We start from the raw sequence: 17022 nt of genomic DNA, 5'->3' as shown, positions 1-17022 counted from the left end.
CAAAATAATACATAACCTACTTCTTAGACCCAGAGTGAGTAGATGTAAGATCCATGCCTGAAAGCTATAGGTCTTTATTCTTAAATCTTGTCTGGCACTGCTCTGAACTTCAGAATTGCAAAGCAACTGCTTTCAATTTAAGAGACACTGGGTGATTCAGGGAATGGGTACAGGGATACAAAGCCTACCACCTCTAGATTGGAGGGCACAAGGGATGGACACAGGGATACAGAACCTGGAGGGCTCAGGGGATAGAAGCAACCTGTCACCTCTAGAACTGGAGGACTCAGGGGATAGAAGCAGAGCCTGTTACCTCTAAGTCTGGAGGGATCAGGGGATGGCTATAGGGATGCAGAGCTTGTTACTAGAAAATGACATGGGGACTCAATTTTCTTGCCCTGTCCCCTTGAGTTTTGTCGCTGTTCCTATCCCTGTCCCATTCCTGTAAGCTCTGCCTTAACTACACAAGCCTTAAACACTTATGATTTTAAAGTGTTTGAGACTTGTGCAGATAAGGAGGGAGCTTGCAGGAATGGAACAAAGGCAAAAACTGCAGTGGTGATGTACAAAATGCCAAGTCTTTAATGGAACGATCCTAAAAATAGTCTTTAAATAAGCAATCATAAAAAATAAACAATGAATATAATCATACTAGTCTTTAAGTCCGTTACATTAACGGGTGCTAGAATAGATGTGTGCGTGTGTCTTTCTTTCTCTCTCTCTCCTTGGCCGCTTTTTGTCTGTTTGACTTTCTTTCTGTCTCTCTCTTTCCATGGCTGTCCACCATCACCCCTTGCCTGCTCCCACTGTCCAGCAGTAGCCCTTCTCCCTTTCTTTTACCTCCCCTGGGTCCAGCAGCACCCTTTCCCTGTTCCCCCTGTCCAGCAGCAGCCCTTCTCCCTTCATTTTACGTCTCCCCTGTCCAACAGCACCACTTCACTGCTCCCCCTGTCCAGCAGCAGCCTTTCTCCCTTCGTTTTACCTCCCCCCCTGTCCAGAAGTAGGCCTTTTCCCTTCCTGTTACATCCCCCCCCAGTCCATCAGCACCTCTTCCCTGCTCCCCCTGTCCAGCATCCGACTTCCTGGTCTCTTCTGGCCCACAGGCACGAATCTCATGTCCATCTCTCCCTCTCTTACTTCATCTGTCCATATCTCTCCCTCCCCCCTTTCTGTCCCCTCCCTGAATCTCTCTCCCTCTCCCCATCTTGCCTCCTTCACATCCATTTTTCCTTCCCCCCACTTCCCTCATGTCCATCTCTTCCTCTCTTACTTCCTCTGTCCATATCTCTCCCTCCCCCTTCTGTCCCCTCCTGAATCTCTCTTCCTCTCCCCATCCATTTCTCCCTTTCTACCTCTCTGCCTTCCCTCATGTCCATCTCTCCCTCTCTTACTTCCTCTGTCCATATCTCTCCCTTCCCCCAGTCCCATATGCTCATCCCTTCTACACCTAGCTATCTGCCAGCGTGCTTGCTGGTCGTCACTCTGAAGGTGAGTCTATGTCACTTAGGCCTGCCCGTTGGCTTTTTATTTCCCCTGCCTAACATTCAGCTCCCCCCATAAGAAAGTCTAATTCTGCAAGGCCACAAAAGCAGAGAGGAAAATGCCCGTAAGAGCTTCTTTGCTGGTAGGAGATTGTTCCCAATTTCCTGCCCCTCTCTCTATTGCTTCTAACCTGGGAGGCTGCAGTCGGATCTTTAATATAAAATGGTTAGCAGACTTTTTGGCCGGATAAATGTGGGTCACTCGGTACCTGCACTGAGCATACTGTTCATTTGTAAAGAAGAGAAAGGGGGTGTCCTGCTCATCCGCCCGCCATGTTTAACTTCATAAAAAAGTGCTGCGCCGTGCTGGCCTCGGTGTCTTCTGTCCACTGTGGCCAGCCCTAGCGGAAACAGGAAGTTGTCAGAGAGGGCGGGCCACAGTGGAGAGAAAACGGCGAGGCCAGCAGCAGCAGCAGCACAGCGCAGCATTTTTCTAAGAATTTAAATGCAGTGGGTGGGTGAGTAGGCGAGAGGAAAGAAGGTGAGAAGTAGATGCCTGCGGCAGCGGATTGTTTGGCGGTGAGTGAAGGCGGGAGGGGGGAGTCGCCGGCATGTTCCCTGCCTCCGTGTTCCCATCCTCCATGTTCGAATTTGAAAATGGAATTCGGCACAGAGGGACACAGCACGGTGTCAGGAAACACGCTGTCCTAAGTGCGCATGCGCGCTTAGGATTTTATAATAGAGGATTGATGAACCCGGATTGATGAACCCGGACCCGACACAGTCCGTGTTTCAAAGAAACACTCCTTCCTCAGGGGTTGTAATGGGTATCATATGCAGGAAACCTTGAAGGATGACAACTGGAATCAGCAGTGAACAGCCAAACAATCAGTGAAAGCTCCTACGCACTGCAGGACATTGTTTATTTTTTATGATTGTTTATTTAAGACTATTTTTATGATCGTTCCATCTTGGCATCTTGTACATCACCACTGCAGTTTTTGCCTTTGTTCTTCTACGTGATATTTCACTGCAGTTTCGTTGGATCTTTTTGTTTGTTGCTTGCAGGAATAGGGCAGGGACTGGAAAAGAACTCACGGGGACAGGACGGTAAAATGAGTCCCCGCGGGGATGGGGAAAAATTTGTCCCTGTGTCATTCTCTACTTGTCACCTCTAGAACTAGAGGGCTCAAGGGATGGACACAGGGAAACACAGTGTGTTACCTATAGGACTGGAGATATCAGGGGATGGGCACAGGGATATACAGCCTGCCACTTATAGGACTGAGGAGCTTGGATTTCTCATCATCTACAAATAAATTAAAACAGACTACATGTTAAAAAATTTATTAAAATGTCCAGCAGTAAAGAAATGTTTAACATCACAGTAATATTACAGAACACTGTAGAACATCAAAACCAGCAAGAAAATTCAGAGAGAGATGTATTTCAGACAAATGGACGCAGCACATAAAACAAAGAAAGTGAGGTTGGTCACACACAGCAGTAGCCCCTCAGTGCCAGGCAGGTAACTTTTTTTTAAGCACAAAATTGTGTTTATGTCTTTTTTTTTTTTTTTTTTTTTTGCTTTAATACATGATTAAAAGTGGACATAATAGCCAGTACAAAATAAGAAATGACCCTTTAATAATCCTCAAATAACATTACTGTATTAAGGGGCCATCTTTCCTCTTCAGTAGCTGTGATCACAAAGGCTTCTCTCCTGCTGAATCTGGAGCAGTGCAAACAATTACCCAGAGGATGAAATCTCCCCATGGACATAAGCCATATATCTTCTGCAGACCAAGCTGAACACAGCATAAGAGCGAGGAAAAAAAAAATAAGGAAAGTGCCCAAGTACTTCCAAATATTTTGTCAGTTGCTCAAGCTCAGAATTTTTGACAGAACTTATACTACTGACTGTAGGTTTTTGGAGGAAGTGATCCCTCTCGCTCATACCATTGTGTCCATGTGAAATTCTCTGGGCATAGAACATAAACCAGTTTGCAGCAACACAACCTTGGGATTTCCAAGAGCCGGGTGTACCAAAGACCTTTTCTCCATTTATGTCAACAGCCCCTAAAGAGAGTCAAAACCTTCTCGAAAAGTACTGTGCCATCTTGAGCCAGAGATTCTAATCTCTGTTATATTTACAAGAAAGAGCTGTTCGATACCTAATAAATGGCATCGCTGACCTTGATTTTTCCCTTTTCTGGGAACCCTACAGGCTGCTGCTTTAAGAAACTCATAGGAAATGATCAGATGTTTTTAAAGGATTCAAATTCCTTTCCACAAAAAGACAAAACTAAACAAAAACCAAATTTATATAAAAACATTTGCACCTCTACCTCAGTCTACAGTTCTAAAACAACTCATCTTAACACTTTGATACACTTTTACTAGCATTCCCTTTGTGTCCTATAAAAGACATTAAAAAATCTTCCACATTGGTACTGTGATTTATTTATTTATTTTTTGGGAGGGAAAGGTAGTATAAACCCAGTTTCTCCCCCACAACCTTTTCTATAAGCACAGTGATCAACATAGGAAAATTCAGATGCTTTGCTGTCAGTTCCTTAGTATTCCATAAGGATCATTTCTATTTATCACCATTTATATAAAACCTCAGGTAGTTCATGCATAATTTCTTGGAAATAAGCACAACAAATTTATCAAGGAAAACAATGCATGAGGAAGACTCACTCACTGGCCTTTCAAGTCAAAATTTCAAGGGAGAAAATTCAGATTCATGGGAAATATGGACCAGCAATATAAAAAGGAGCCATAAGATGGCGCCACTGTTACATCACGAGAAAAACAAATGATGTCAAATACAGAGTGTAGACAGAGCCCTGCTTATAGTTGTTTATAATTGGGAGTACACAGAGGTTTTTGCCAGTGAGGTTACCACCCTACCACCTTTATCCACCATTGTGGTGGTGGGAGGGCCCCTGTCTGAGGCTTTTCCTCGAGTTCAGTCTGAACTTTCTCCCTTTGACTAAAGCAGCTCTGTCTACACTCTGTATTTGACATCATTTGTTTTTCTCGTGAAAGTGTTTTGTAATATTATATTGATTTTTCACGAATCCGAGTATTTGTGCCACTGTTACATCAAACATACATTTTTCCTTAGCAAAAGGTTTCCTTTAAATTAAGTGGACAGTACCAGTAGGCTATGATACATTGCTACCAAAACCTTCATTTTCATGTAATGTACTATTTACCCTGAAGTGAAAGTATCTAAATAAACAAAATGTCACAAGCCAAGCCCCATACAAGTGGAATGAATGAATGATTCTGAAGATCTCTAAGTATACTAGAGCAAAAGATGGTTGAGATGTGGTGGAGAATGGAGGTGGGAAGAGGAAAGGAGAGGAGAGGATGGCTGTGGTCATCTTAGCTGACGCAACTGAACCAGGCTCTGACAAATGAACTTCATTTTTTGTGCAGATCCTCGCCAGATGAGAAACTTTACAGTCAATGCGTACAGAACATGAGTGACATAAGAACAGGTTAGGGACAAAATGAGTTCTCTTGCACCTACAGTGAACATGGTGATGCACTACAAACACAGTTGCAGTATAAATATATATACACACACACACACACACACACAGCAAAACCTCATTATATCACACCAGGTTTCCAGGGCCACCACAGAATGCCTCCAAAGTGGTTTTATAATCCATTCAGACACTAAGAAAAGTGGTGCTGACTTCAAGTGGTGGTTACTCATTATTAAAAGCAGATGAATTTGGACCCTCTAACAATGAGTCTGCAAAATAAAAGTGTAGCACTTGAGTGAACGACTCCCTCAGAATTGGCAAAAGAAATAAAACAGTTTTGTTTACATTTTACAAAGATCAGAAAAGAGAGATAAGTATCATCAGTAGAAGAGAGGCAGGAAAATACTAGCTGGTGGGGGACAGTAGGATAGGAACAGGAAGATGCTAGACGATGGGGACAGTATGAGAGGAGCTAGAAGATGCTGGCTAGTGGGGGGCAGTAGGAGTGAGATAGGAGGATGCTGGCTGGGCAGAGTAAGAAAGGAGAAGGAAGATGATGACTGCGGTAGAGAATAGAAAAAAGCTGATGAGGACCATAAGAGAGGGACAGAAAGATACTAGCTAAGAGGCATTAAAAAGGTGCAGGAAGATGATGGTTGAAGTGGAGACTGTAGGAGAAGAGGAGGACAGTGATTGGGAGTAGTAGGAGAGGAGGAGGAGGGTAGTGATTAAGAGTGGTAGGAGAGGAGGAGAATAATGGTTGGGAGCAGTAGGGGAAGAGAAGGAGGATAGTGACTGGGAGCGGTAGAAGAGGAGGAGGAGGAAGATGAAGTGGTCAGTGGTTGGGAATAGAAGGAGAGGAGGAAGAGGAGAAGGAGAGTGGCTGGGAGTGGTAGGAGAGGAGGAGGAAAGTTGCCCTGGAGGATGTTGCAGCTGACAGTGATAGAACTCCCCAGGAATGGCTCAATTCTGTCTTTGGCCATCCAATCAGCATCTAAAATAGGCAGAAATAAACAAGTGACCTTTATGAACCTGAGAAACTCATTATAGTAGTACATAAAAGGGAAATGCTGAAGATTATGTGAGCATAGGGGTGGGCTAGAAAAGGAGAAGCCACAGACTCCTGAAAACACAGAGAAGAACTGTTGTGTGTTTACAGAAGACACTTGTATGCATAGTGAGACTGTAATCCAGGGGTCTTTTACTGAGGTTTTACTGTGTATGTGCACATATTTATATGCATATATGTCCAGCAATGTCCAGTTTCAATTTCATCTGTCTCTAAGAGACTAGAGTAAAGGCCTAAAATAAAGGGACCTGTCCGCAAAGCTCACACACTGCCTGCCTTCCAATCCCTTTTCCTGGGTCCCATCCAGTGCTAATGGTTCAGGATTTCTGGGGCTTATGGCCCTTCTCCCTGGGCTCTAGAAGTAGTTGGAGTCAGTCTCCCAGTCCAGTTCAGGGTGCTTCCGATGTTTTCTCCTCTCCCAGTGAGACTTGTGATGCCGGTGGCTCCCATGGTGCTTGTGATGGTGTTTGTGGTGATGCCGCCGTGTCCTGTGGAACCTCCGGGCTGCGGAAACACAGTTTCAGAGCTCAACTTTTGCTGTCATCAAAACTAATGCCAAGGGAAAGAACTTACACTAGGAGCTGTCACACAGAGTCAGACAAAAGGTCCATCAAGCCCAGTATCTTGTTTCTAACAGTGGCCAATTTAGGTGACAAGCTCCTGACAAGATACCAGATAAGCTTTTTCCAGGTCCACCTTAATAACCCCTATACAACATAAGCTGGCCAAGTTTCAGCGCTATTTAACTGGCCAGAAATGGCGCTGACCAGTTATATAGCCCTTAGCCGCCTAATCCAAATATTCAGCATGAGATAACCAAGTTATCTCCACTGAATATTCACGGGTCTGGCCAAATTTAATGGCCAAATCAGGCCATGCAAATCACAGTCCTGTTTTTGGCCGCTATAGCTTAACCAGCCAGTGTTGAAAAGTGACTTAGCTGGTTAAGTTTGAGCCAGCCCAAAATAAATAGGACATTCAATGCCAGTCACCGGAAACAGCCTGACACCAACTGCAGGAGTTAGCTGGCCTGTCTCCTACATTCTGAATAGCAGCTGGAAGAACTTAATTTTATCTCTTTATTTCTATGGGAATCTTCAGTACTGCTTAGATCGTCTGCCACAATGTTGTCACCAAAGTTAAAGACCCTGCATGGAAATGTAATCCTTCAGCCATGTTTATCTGTGTATCCCCATGACTCCCTGCTCAGATCTGCCCAGTTTTATGATGGTGATGATTATTCACTATCTTATATACTGGTTATGAAACACCTCTTTCAAATATTTATTTTTAACTACTCAGCTGCTTTGAGAGGACAGGTCTTAGTTCTTACACTCTTCCACCTCCACAGCAGAAAGGTCTGCCTGTTCAGTTACAATCTGGTTTCAATCTTCTATTTTTAGGAACATACTGAAAGCCTCTCTTTTCCCACCATAGGCTGAATATACTGGGAAATGTCTGATGTTTCCTCTGTTTTGCTGTGGGTCTTGGTGTTTGGTGGGTAGATTCTTCCTTTCCCTTATGCAAAAGGGGACCAATGACATTCTTTATTGAACTTTTAAATTTGAGTGCCTTTTATCATTGGTTGTTTGTAAGTGAGGTTAAATTTAGGCTTCATTTTGTAATTGGGTTTGTGTTTTCATTCTGTAGACTGCCTTTGTGTATTATAGGGCTCGATGTTCAAAGGATTTTATGCTCTTAACTTTGAGAGTTAGGCACAAAAATCGGCTTCTTTGAGTGCATACATTTTTATTCTCGATTTCACTAAACTCTTAAATTTAGGAGACAAAAAGTGTGCGGCACCAGTGGTGGATTTAGGGTGGTAAAGGAAGTTAGGAGCTTAGCACTGATTTTCAGCACTAAACTCACGAATCTAGACAGACAAATGGCAGGCCTAAACTTATAGACATAAGAACATAAGAAGTGCCTCTGCTGGGTCAGACCAGAGGTCCATCATGCCCAGCAGTCCACTCACGCGGGGGCCCACCAGGTCCAGGACCTGTATAGTAACCCTCTATCTATACCCTTCTATCCCCTTTTCCTTCAGAAAATTGTCCAAACCCTTCTTGAACTCCAATACCGTACCTTGTCCTATCACACCCTCTGGAAGCGCATTCCAGGTGTCCACCACCCGTTGGGTGAAGAAGAACTTCCTAGCATTGGTTCTGAATCTGTCCCCTCTTAATTTTTCCGAATGGCCTCTCATTCTTGTAGTTTTCGAAAGTTTGAAGAATCTATCCCTCTCCACTTTCTCTATGCCGTTCAAGATCTTGTAAGTCTCTATCATGTCCCCTCTAAGTCTCCGCTTCTCCAGGGAAAAGAGCCCAAGTTTCTCCAATCTTTCGGTGTATGAAAGGTTTTCCATACCTTTTATCAAACGTGTTGCTCTCTTCTGAACCCTCTCGAGTATCGCCATATCCTTCTTTAGCTATGGCGACCAATACTGGACGCAGTATTCCAGATGTGGGCGCACCATCGCCCGATACAATGGCAGGATAACTTCTTTTGTTCTGGTTGTAATACCCTTCTTGATTATACCTAGCATTCTATTTACTTTCTTAGTGGCTGCTGCGCACTGCACCGACGGCTTCATTGTTTTGTCGACTATTACCCCCAAGTCCCTTACTTGGGTACTCTCACTCAATAACAGCCCTCCCATCGTGTAGCTGTATCTCGGGTTTCTGTTTCCTACGTGCAAGACTTTACATTTCTCTACATTGAACTTCATCTGCCATCTCATCGCCCACTCCCCTAGTTTGTTCCGGTCCCTTTGTAAACCTTCGTAGTCCTCTATAGTCCTAGCCCCACTAAATAGTTTGGTGTTGTCTGCGAATTTTATTACTTCGCCCCTGTTTCTAGATCATTTATGAATACATTGAATAGCAGCGGTCTGATGAGCACTGACCCCTGTGGAACACCACTCGTGACCCTCCTGAGTAGTGGCCCTTCACTCCTACCCTCTGTTTCCTACCTGCCAACCAATTCCTGATCCATCTGTGTATGTCCCCTTCCACCCCATGGTTCTTCAGTTTCCGAAGTAGGCGTTCATGGGGTACCTTGTCAAAGTATACGATGTCAATGGGGTCCCCTTTGTCCATCCATTTGTTAATTCCTTCGAAGAAGTGCAATAAGTTCGTTAGGCACGATCTTCCCTTGCAGAAGCCATTGTGGCTTGTTTTCATAAGTTTATTCCTTTCTAGATGCTCCTCGATAGTATCTTTTATCAGTGCTTCCGCCATTTTCCCCGGAACTGAGGTCAGACTTACCAGTCTGTAGTTCCCCGGGTCACCTCTTGATCCCTTTTTAAAGATGGGCATAACGTTGGCTATCTTCCAATCCTCCGGGATCACGCCTGTTTTCAGGGATAGATTACAAACTTGCTGTAGTAGTTCTGCTATTTCCTCCTTAAGCTCTTTCAGCACCCTAGGGTGGATTCCGTCTGGGCCTGGTGATTTGTCAGTTTTTAATTTTTCTAACTGCCTTTGTACGTCTTCCATGGATGTTAATTTTTCTTCTTGTTCTCCTTTGAAGATTTGTTCAGGTTCCGGTATGTTGGATGTGTCCTCATTTCTAAAAAACTGACGAAAAGAACGTGTTTAGTCTTTCTGCCACTTCTTTCTCCTCCTTCACCACACCACATCCAACGGTCCCACCTTATCCCTAGCCGGCTGCTTCCCTTTAACGTATCTAAAGAACGGTTTGAAATTTCGTGCTTCCCTGGCTAGCCTCTTTTCATATTCTCTTTTTGCCTTTCTAACCACGAGGTGACATTCTTTTTGATACTTCCTGTGTTCTTTCCAGTTCTCCTCGGTTTTACCCTTTTTCCATTTCTTGAATGAATTCTTCTTATCACTTTCTTATCGCTTTCTTCACTTCTTTAGTTATCCATGCCGGGTCTTTTGTTCAGCTCTTTTTGCACCCTTTTCTGAATCTGGGGATATACAGATTTTGTGCCTCGCTCACCGTATCCTTGAATAAAGACCAGGCTTGCTCTACAGTCTGCCATTTCTTTGAGCTGTACCTAAGTTTCTTCCTTACCATTACTCTCATTGCTTCGTAGTTTCCTTTCTTGAAGTTGAGAGTTGTCGCTGTGGTTCTTTTTCCCTTCGATATTCCTACTTCAACTTTGAACTTGATTATATTGTGATCGCTGTTTCCCAATGGTCCCACTACTTCCACTTCCTTTGCAGGTCCTCTTAGCCCATTAAGGATTAGATCCAGAGTGGCATTCCCTCTCGTCGGTTCTCTGACAAGCTGATTCATGAAGCAGTCCTATATAGCCTCCAAGAATCTGGTCTCCCTAGCACATTTTGAGTTTCCAAGACTCCAGTCTATCCCGGGATAGTTGAAGTCTCCCATAATAATCGTGTTACCGCTTTTGCATTTTTGTTTCATCTCAGTTTCCATTTCTTCATCGGCGACTTCAGTTTGCCTAGGTGGACAATAGTACAGGCCCATCTTTATCTTGGGCCCTTTCCTTCCCAGTATTTTAACCCATAGCGATTCCAATTTGTTGGTTGTCGCTGCTGTGTCCACTCTGATCGAATGTATGCTTTCTTTTACGTATAGGGCTATTCCTCCTCCTTTCTGACCTGACCTGTCTTCGCGATAGAGTTTGTACCCCGGCAGTGCTATGTCCCATTTGTTTTCTTCATTCCACCATGTTTCGGATACTCCAATGATGTCTAAGTTCTCAGTTTTGACCATGACTTCTAATTCCTCCATTTTGTTCCTTAGGCTCCTTGCATTAGTATATATGCAATTTAAGTCCTGGTATTTTTTTGTCTTCATTTCCTATCCCTGTGCTTCGATCTTTATTTTCTTCTCCTGTGCTATGATCCTCTTATCCTCCTCTTCTGGATCAGTCAACTCCTGTGTTTTGCCCGTTGTTTCTTTCAAGCATTTTACCCACTTAGTATCTTCACGGGATACCTTCTTCCGAATTGTTGACACTTGGTCGACTGTCGGCTTTTCCCTTCTTCTTAGTTTAAAGCCTGCTCTATTCCTCTGCTGACGTTGTTTGCTAGAAGTCTAGTTCCTGCACCATCTCCTCATCCATGCATTTATTGAATGTAGTTCCGTCTGCCTCTTCACATCTGCCCTTGGTACTGGTAGGATCTCCGAAAATGCAATCTTCTGAGTCCTCATCTTCAACTTCCTTCCCAGAATCTTGAACTGTTCTATCAGTGCACTTCTACTGTAGTCCCTCCTGCTGACATCATTTGGCCCGATATGGATCATTACTGTAGTGTCTTCCGTCTCTGCTCCGTCTAGGATCTTTCCGATTTTGTCAACGATGTCCTTTGTTCTCGTTCCTGGGAGGCAGGTCACCAATCGATCCTCTCTCCCACCTGCTATGTGACTGTCTACTTGCCTTAGGATTGAGTCTCCCACTAGGATCATATACTTTCTCTTCTTCAGTTTTTGCTCCGGTCACAGGTCTGTGTCCTCGGAGTGCTTCGCTGCTTCTTCTTCTGGGCATCGACTAGACCTTTCCTCCCCTTCCTGAAGGATTCCTTTATGGGTTTCTTCCTTGGAGTCATCATCCCCTTGTTCTCCCTTCCAGGTTGGTGTGTCTTCATCTTTCCTCTGAAGTTCGTGTTCTTCCACCCTCCTCCTGTAGGCCTCCTCAATGAATTCCTCAAGTTCTCTGACTTATCCTAAATGTGTTTCCCTCTTGTGAAGTCCTCCGCTGTCCTGAGTGGGTCTTCTGTGATGTAGAGTCCTTCCAATTCTTGTATCCTGTCCTTCAGCTGTCTGACTTCCCTCTTCAAGCTTTTCAGCTCCTGACACCGATCGCATGCATATAACTGCCTCCCCGAGAGGAGGTAGTCATATATGTGACAGACTGTGCAGAACACTGGAAAGCTCATTTTCTGGATTCCCTCTGCTTCCATTGCTATCCGCTTCTTTGGAGTACTCTCTTTTATTTCACTGGTTCCTTTTTGCTTGTGTGAGTGTGTGTTCTCTTCTGTGCCTGTTTCTTGCTACTTCCCTATTCCCTAGTTATATGTTTTTCCCTGTATCCACTTCTAGTGTGCTGCGTTTGTCTAGTGTTGTGGTGTTCTGTGTTAGTTGGATTTATGTATGTGCCCTCTGTGTCTACTTTGTTTTTGCTTTTATGTACTTATTTGGGTATTTAGATGTGTTATTTGTTGGCTTCAAGTTCAAGTTCAAGTTTATTAGTATTTGATGAATCGCTTATTCGGTTTGCTAAGCGATGTACAAAATTATGAAAAGAAGTAAAATTACAAAAAAGACAAACCACATGACAAAATTCTTGAAGATAAGACAAACTTGAATTGGGAGGAAAGGAGGGGAAAGTTACAATTTTTCTTAGAGGAAATAGACCTAAAAAGAAGAGAACGATGGGGAACGGGAAAGATATAAATCTGAGAATATTTAACAAATCTAAAATTTAAATGTTAAAAGCATCTTTAAAAAGATAAGATTTTAAGGATTTTTTAAAGGAGGTAAGATCCTTTTCATTTCTAATATATTGTGGTAATGAATTCCACCATTGGGGGCCCATTACGGAGAACATATCAGATCTTCTCGTGCCTACTATTTTCAGAGAGGGGATAGATAGGAGATTTTGGAAGGATGATCTGAGTGGTCGTAAAGTGTTATGAGGTATTAACATTCTAGCTATAAACTGAGGTTCATTAAATGTTAAGGTTTTAAATATTAACAGCATGACCTTAAAGGAAATGCGATGGCTGATTGGGAGCCAATGGGAGTCGATCAATAATGGCGTAACGTGGTCATATTTCTTGGCATTGTGGATTAGTTTAATAGCTGTATTTTGGATAATTTGTAGTATTCTTTTTTCTTTTTGGAAGATGTTAAGTAATAGAGAGTTACAGTAGTCCATTTTAGCTATAATCAAGGAATGAACCAGAATATTAATTGATTTGGGCTCAAGAAATTTGGCGATTGATCGTATTAAACGTAATTTATAAAAGCATGTTTTGACTATACAAGTGATGTGTTCATGGAACAGTAGTTTGTCATCAATCATGACCCCAAGAATTTTTAAAGTGGAGACAGACTCAGTGCAAGGCCAGCCGAAGGGAGACTGTAGGAGCTGTGCCTAGTCCTGAGCACATGGTAGAAGAGTTCTGAGCACATGGCAGAACAGTGAGCGGAGAGTGTGCTAGCAGGAAGAAGCAGAGAGAGGAGCAGAGAAGGCGGTGCTAGCAGGGGAAGAGGCGAGAGCTAACTCCGCCCACCCCTGACATCACCAGCCAAACTCCCCCCATAAAAGGGGACGAGCCAATGGCGCGCGGCGAAGGCGAGCCAAACTACATAAGACAACGATACCTTAGGGCAACAAGCGGACCTCTCAAACACACTATCCCTTCACCCTAATCGTACAGGCTCTCATACTAACTCACAGACAGCAACCCTCTCAGACATCTCAAACTCTCAGTCTCTCAGACACCCTTATCTTTCAAGCACTAGATACCCCAATCTTCCAACTCTCAGACACCCTAACTTTCAAAATCTCACACCTGCTCACAGACAGATTTTTCTAATTTTTCCTAATTCTCTTCCTTACTGACAGGCAGACCTCAATTACAACTCAGCAATGGCAGGGAGGACAAGAAGTGAAAAATCTACAATCAAGACCAGTATTCCAGTCGCTATGGGGATCCAGGAAGCGACCACGGACTGCGTGCAGAAGGAGGAAGACCCAGGACGGTGGACAGAGATCTCTGTGCAGACCGAGACCATCCCCCAGCGCTACACTACAGTCTCTACACAGACAGAGGAGGCTGCGCAGCTGGATGGAGATCTCATGCAGGAACTAAGGAGCCTCAGGGAGGAGGTGATACGCCTGAGAAGCATCCGAGAGGACGAGGCCTACATCGACGGAGTCGTCCAGGAGCTGTCCCAAATCACCGAGCAGGCCCATAACAAGTCCATCCTCGAGACACCCAAATCATCAGCTTTGAAACTAACAATTGGATACAGGAAATGGCTAGCGGCACTGACTCCTGGAAGCTGGTGACCTCCTCCACGGGCAAACATAGGAGACCCTCCCCCCCTTTTTCAATCTCTTCATCTTCTCCTTCTTCTTACAAACAGGGCAGCTATACATCAACCCCTCAACTCGCCCTGCGGAACAGATTCCAGATTCTTCAGGAAGGAACTGCCGATGAGGAACAGGAGCAGGAACAGGAGCAGGCCCAACACACAGCTCCATCTCCAGGGACAACTGACCGGCTCCCCCCAAAGAAGCGCAGAGTAATAGTCATCGGGGATTCCATGCTGAGGGGCACCGAGGGACCAATTTGCAGACCGGATATGCAATCTAGGGAGGTCTGCTGTCTGCCTGGAGCCAGGATAAGAGATGTCACCGCCAGTCTGGATAGAATACTCACACCCCGAGACCACTTTTCTATGCTTCTTGTCCACATAGGAACTAACGACACTGCCAGGAACACACCGGAGACCATCACCAGAGACTTTGGAGCACTGGGTGAGAGGCTGAAGCGGACAGGAGCGCAGGTGGTTTTCTCATCGATCCTCCCAGTTAGAGGCAAGGGAAGAGCCAGAGATGAACATATCCTGAGGACGAACGAGTGGCTACAGGGATGGTGCTGGGATATGAACTTCGGATTCCTAAACCATGGGGAAGTGCTACAAGGACTTCAGGGACCAGACGGACTCCATCTGACCAGTAGGGGTAAGAACGTCTTCGGACACCGACTAGCCCGCCTGCTTCACAGGGCTTTAAACTAGGTAAGTCGGGGGAGGGTACCCATTCACATATTAGTGCAGAAAGGAATTATCCTGATGAGGTGAGTCGAAACTCCGCTTCCATGTCCAAGGTAAGTACCCACATTGCAAACAGTTCTTTAGGAGTCACACCGACTCGGGTAGGATACGCCTCACAGGGACTTAGCAAACACAAGATATGGAGGGCCATGTATGTCAATGCACACAGTTTAGGTAACAAAATTCTAGAATTGGAGGCTGAAATAAGGAATGCTGACCTAGATGTGGTGGCAATATCTGAAACTTGGTTCACGGACTCACATGGGTGGGATATGGCTATACCGGGCTACAATCTACTTCGTCAGGACAGAGAGGGCAGGTTAGGAGGGGGGGGGGGGTAGCTCTATACATTAAAGAGGACATCAAAACCACCAGGATCACAGATGTCAAGTACACCGGGGAGTCCCTCTGGGTAAGCCTGGCAAGAGGCAGAGAAAAATGCCTGTATCTAGGTGTGATATACAGACATCCAAGACAACTGGAAGACATGGACGCAGAATTAATTGAAGACATAGAGAATATCACTCTACGAGGAGAAGCTGTACTGCTAGGGGACTTCAATATGCCTGATGTAGACTGGAACTCATTTTCAACGACAACCAGCGGTAGCAGGAGGCTTTTAACCTCCATAAAGGGAGCACGTCTCAAACAAATGGTAACGGAGCCCACTAGGGCCCAGGCGATCCTCGACCTGGTACTCACCAACGGGGAAAGCGTCTCAGAGGTCTCAGTAGGAGATACGCTAGCCTCCAGCGACCACAACATAGTATGGTTCAACCTTAGGAAAGGCTTCCCTAGATCAAACACGAAAACAAAGGTACTCAATTTCTGGGGCACAGACTTCGCACGCATGGGAGATTTCGTCCATCAGATGCTGCAGGACCAAGCGGAGACCGATGATGTAGAAGCTAAGTGGTTAACACTGAAATCAACCATATATGAAGCAACTAGCCGCTTCATAAAATCAGTAAATAAACGACAAAGAAACAATAAACCCCAATGGTTCAACGCGGAGATCTCGCACCTCATTAAGGAGAAGAAAAAAGCGTTTCTCTCCTACAAGCGCACGGAGAAAAGAGAGGCAAAAGTAGAATATAGGACCAGGTCTACAGCGGTCAAAATGGCAGTTAGGGAGGCAAAACTTCAAGTGGAAGAAATTCTGGCAAAAAACATTAAAAAGGGGGACAAATCCTTCTTCAGGTATATTAGTGACAGAAAAAGGAACACAGGCGGGATAGTACGCCTTAGAAGACCGGACGGAAGTTACGTGGAAGCAGATTCCGATAAAGCCGAACTACTGAATGAATACTTCTGCTCAGTCTTCACCTGTGAGGCACCGGGACACGGTCCGCAGTTGAAGGCAACACAAAGCACAGAAGACCCGTTTCAGAATTTTGAGTTCACACCAGGTGAAGTTTACAGTGAACTGGCAAGACTCAAGGTGAACAAAGCCATGGGACCAGACAATTTGCACCCAAGAGTGCTCAGAGAATTGAGCGATGTCCTGGCAAAACCGTTGGCTGAGCTATTCAATCTCTCTCTAAGTAAGGGGAAAGTTCCCCTGGACTGGAAATTAGCTAATGTCGTTCCTCTGCATAAAAAGGGTTGCAGGGCAGAGGCTGCGAATTATAGACCGGTGAGTCTCACATCAATAGTGTGCAAACTCATGGAAACACTAATTAAAAGCAAATTGGACATGATCTTGAATGAAGGGAATCTTCGGGATCCCAGTCAGCATGGATTCACCAAGGGTAGGTCCTGCCAATCCAATCTCATCAGCTTCTTTGACTGGGTAACAAGAAAGTTGGACTTGGGAGAGTCTTTGAACGTCGTGTACCTGGACTTCAGTAAAGCTTTTGACAGTGTCCCACACCGCAGGCTGCTAAGCAAGATGGAATCGATGGGGTTAGGAGAGACACTAACTGCATGGGTCAATGATTGGCTGAGTGGCAGACTTCAGAGGGTGGTGGTTAATGGTACCCTCTCTAAAACATCGGAGGTGACCAGTGGAGTGCCGCAGGGCTCGGTCCTGGGTCCACTCCTTTTCAACATATTCATAGGGGATCTGACTCAAGGGCTTCAAGGTAAAATAACACTATTCGCCGATGACGCCAAACTATGTAATATAGTAAGTGAATGCAGTTTACAGAATTATATGGCGCAGGACCTGCTTACATTGGAA

The 17022-nt window shown here is 44.7% G+C and overlaps 1 protein-coding gene across 3 annotated transcripts in view; it reads right to left on the bottom strand.

Moving 5' to 3' along the window:
• Positions 1-2812: 2812 nt before the first annotated feature.
• NCAN (neurocan) overlaps positions 2813-17022 on the bottom strand; it is a 244521-nt gene continuing 230311 nt past the window's right edge. For all 3 annotated transcript variants that reach the window (XM_033955984.1, XM_033955985.1, XM_033955987.1), the window contains exon 15: positions 2813-6560. In XM_033955984.1, the coding sequence (XP_033811875.1) occupies positions 6412-6560 (149 nt within the window). In that variant the 3' untranslated portion in view covers positions 2813-6411. The remainder of the gene's footprint in view (positions 6561-17022) is intronic.

The sequence above is a fragment of the Geotrypetes seraphini genome, chromosome 8 (assembly GCF_902459505.1).
Source record: "Geotrypetes seraphini chromosome 8, aGeoSer1.1, whole genome shotgun sequence".
NCBI classification, from domain to species: domain Eukaryota; kingdom Metazoa; phylum Chordata; class Amphibia; order Gymnophiona; family Dermophiidae; genus Geotrypetes; species Geotrypetes seraphini.
Note: the sequence above shows the minus strand (reverse complement) of the source record. Positions and strands in the feature narration are given on the sequence as shown.